Source organism: Arachis duranensis, chromosome 4 (assembly GCF_000817695.3).
Source record: "Arachis duranensis cultivar V14167 chromosome 4, aradu.V14167.gnm2.J7QH, whole genome shotgun sequence".
Classification (NCBI taxonomy): domain Eukaryota; kingdom Viridiplantae; phylum Streptophyta; class Magnoliopsida; order Fabales; family Fabaceae; genus Arachis; species Arachis duranensis.
The window spans coordinates 43,167,597-43,169,366 of record NC_029775.3 but is presented as its reverse complement, the minus strand read 5'-3'; the positions used below and the strand labels follow the sequence as shown (position 1 = coordinate 43,169,366).

Genomic DNA, 1,770 nt, shown 5'->3' with positions numbered 1-1,770 from the left:
AGTAGTTTTTGGCATACAAGTATACAATTGCACTGATCAAGGTAGAGTTGTTGAAGAGGTTCACCTGCTTTTCTTGTTAATTCTGATCATGGTCAGTGTTAGTTATGGAAAGAAGTGAACCTGCATTAGTTCCAGAATGGTTGAGAGGTGCTGGAAATGTTGCTGGGGCTGGCAATTCAGCCCAACAGTTTGCATCCCCATCTAATCATGCAGGTTGTTTGAATGTCCTTTGTATTATTTTCTGTTTCTCACCTTTTTCAAGTATGTTAATGTGTTAATTTATCTAATAGTAGGAAAAAAGGTTTAGTTGTTAGTATCAATTTTATTATTTTGCATTTATCTTGATAGAATCTTATCTGGTTGTCTCTTATCTAACAAGTCGGGAATAACAATAACTATCCTAGTATTATTGTGTAGATACTCCGACTCTAGCCGATAGATCAAGGAACAGATCTTCTAAGACAAATGGTGATTTTGATAGCACACGTTCTATATCTTTTGAACGGACTGCCTCATCAAATTCTCGTAGGAGTTCCATCAATGGTTCTGCTAAGCATGCCTACAGTAGTTTCAATAGAAGTCATCGTGACAAGGACCGTGATAGAGAGAAAGATAGATCCAATTTTAGTGACCAGTGGGATCGTGGTAGTTCTGAAAGGATAGAGAGGGAGACATTGCAACGTTCTCATTCAATGCTTTCCAGGAAACAGAGTGAGACTTTAATTCGCAGAGTTGTTGTAAATACAAAATCTGGTGGCAGTAGCAATCAGAACAATGGGAATGGCATACTTTCTGGTGGTAGTATTAGTAGTGTTCAGAAAGCTTTCTTTGACAAGGATTTTCCATCACTTGGGGCTGAGGAGAAGCAGGGTATAGCTGAAATAGGAAGAGTTCCATCTCCTGGTTTGGGTTCTGCTGCTAGTCAAAGCCTACCGGTTGGTAATTCAGCTTTGATACGTGGGGAAGGATGGACATCTGCACTAGCAGAGGTACCTACCATAATTGGAAGCAGTAGTCCAGGATTTGTAATGGTGCAACAAAATGCAACTGCAGCTTCTGGGTCTGTAGCTTCAAGCACAACAGCTGGTCTTAATATGGCTGAAGCATTGGCCCAGACTCCGTCCCAAGCTCGTTCTGCACCTCAGGTAGTTGAGCTAGTTGGCTGCAAGCCTCTTCCTTCTTATTCTTTTAATCAAAATAGTTTTATATGTTTATGTCATCAGTTACTAAGGGTTTAATCAATTTAGGTGTTGGTCAAAATCCAAAGGCTTGAGGAACTGGCTATTAAGCAGTCAAGGCAATTGATTCCAGTAACACCATCAATGCCTAAAGCTTTGGTAAGAGAATTGACTTGTGAAAGTAAACAAATGATATAACGAATTGATATTGGTAATGATTCAAAATATTACAGCAAAGGTAAATTATTATTATTATTATTATGAATGAAGAGTATTTTTAATTGCTGTTTAATTATCACAATATGGTTAACGGTATTATTGTAAAAAATAAATCGGTGTTCAATGTAAAAAACAATTATGCTACTTCAATATTAGACAGTCACAAACAATTAAGCCCACTAGGTGATGTTGGCTATACGGATCCAACTAAGCCAAAGTGCCCTATCATAAATCTTCTTATTGTTTAAACAATTTATATATAGAAATGGTCACATAGATTGAAACTTCCAATTCTTCAAAATTTGAGAGATATATTGAACTAGATATTGGTTAAAATTCATTATTCTTTTTTTTTTTTTTTAAATTTTGCAAG

The 1,770-nt window shown here is 36.6% G+C and overlaps 1 protein-coding gene across 2 annotated transcripts in view; it reads left to right on the top strand.

Annotated features, from left to right (window-relative positions):
* Positions 1-2: 2 nt before the first annotated feature.
* Positions 3-1,770, top strand: part of LOC107484055 (uncharacterized) — a 5,679-nt gene continuing 3,911 nt past the window's right edge. For both annotated transcript variants that reach the window (XM_016104667.3, XM_016104666.3), the window contains exons 1-3: positions 3-213; positions 418-1,145; positions 1,248-1,337. In XM_016104667.3, coding sequence (XP_015960153.1) covers positions 105-213; positions 418-1,145; positions 1,248-1,337 — 927 coding nt within the window. In that variant the 5' untranslated portion in view covers positions 3-104. The remainder of the gene's footprint in view (positions 214-417; positions 1,146-1,247; positions 1,338-1,770) is intronic.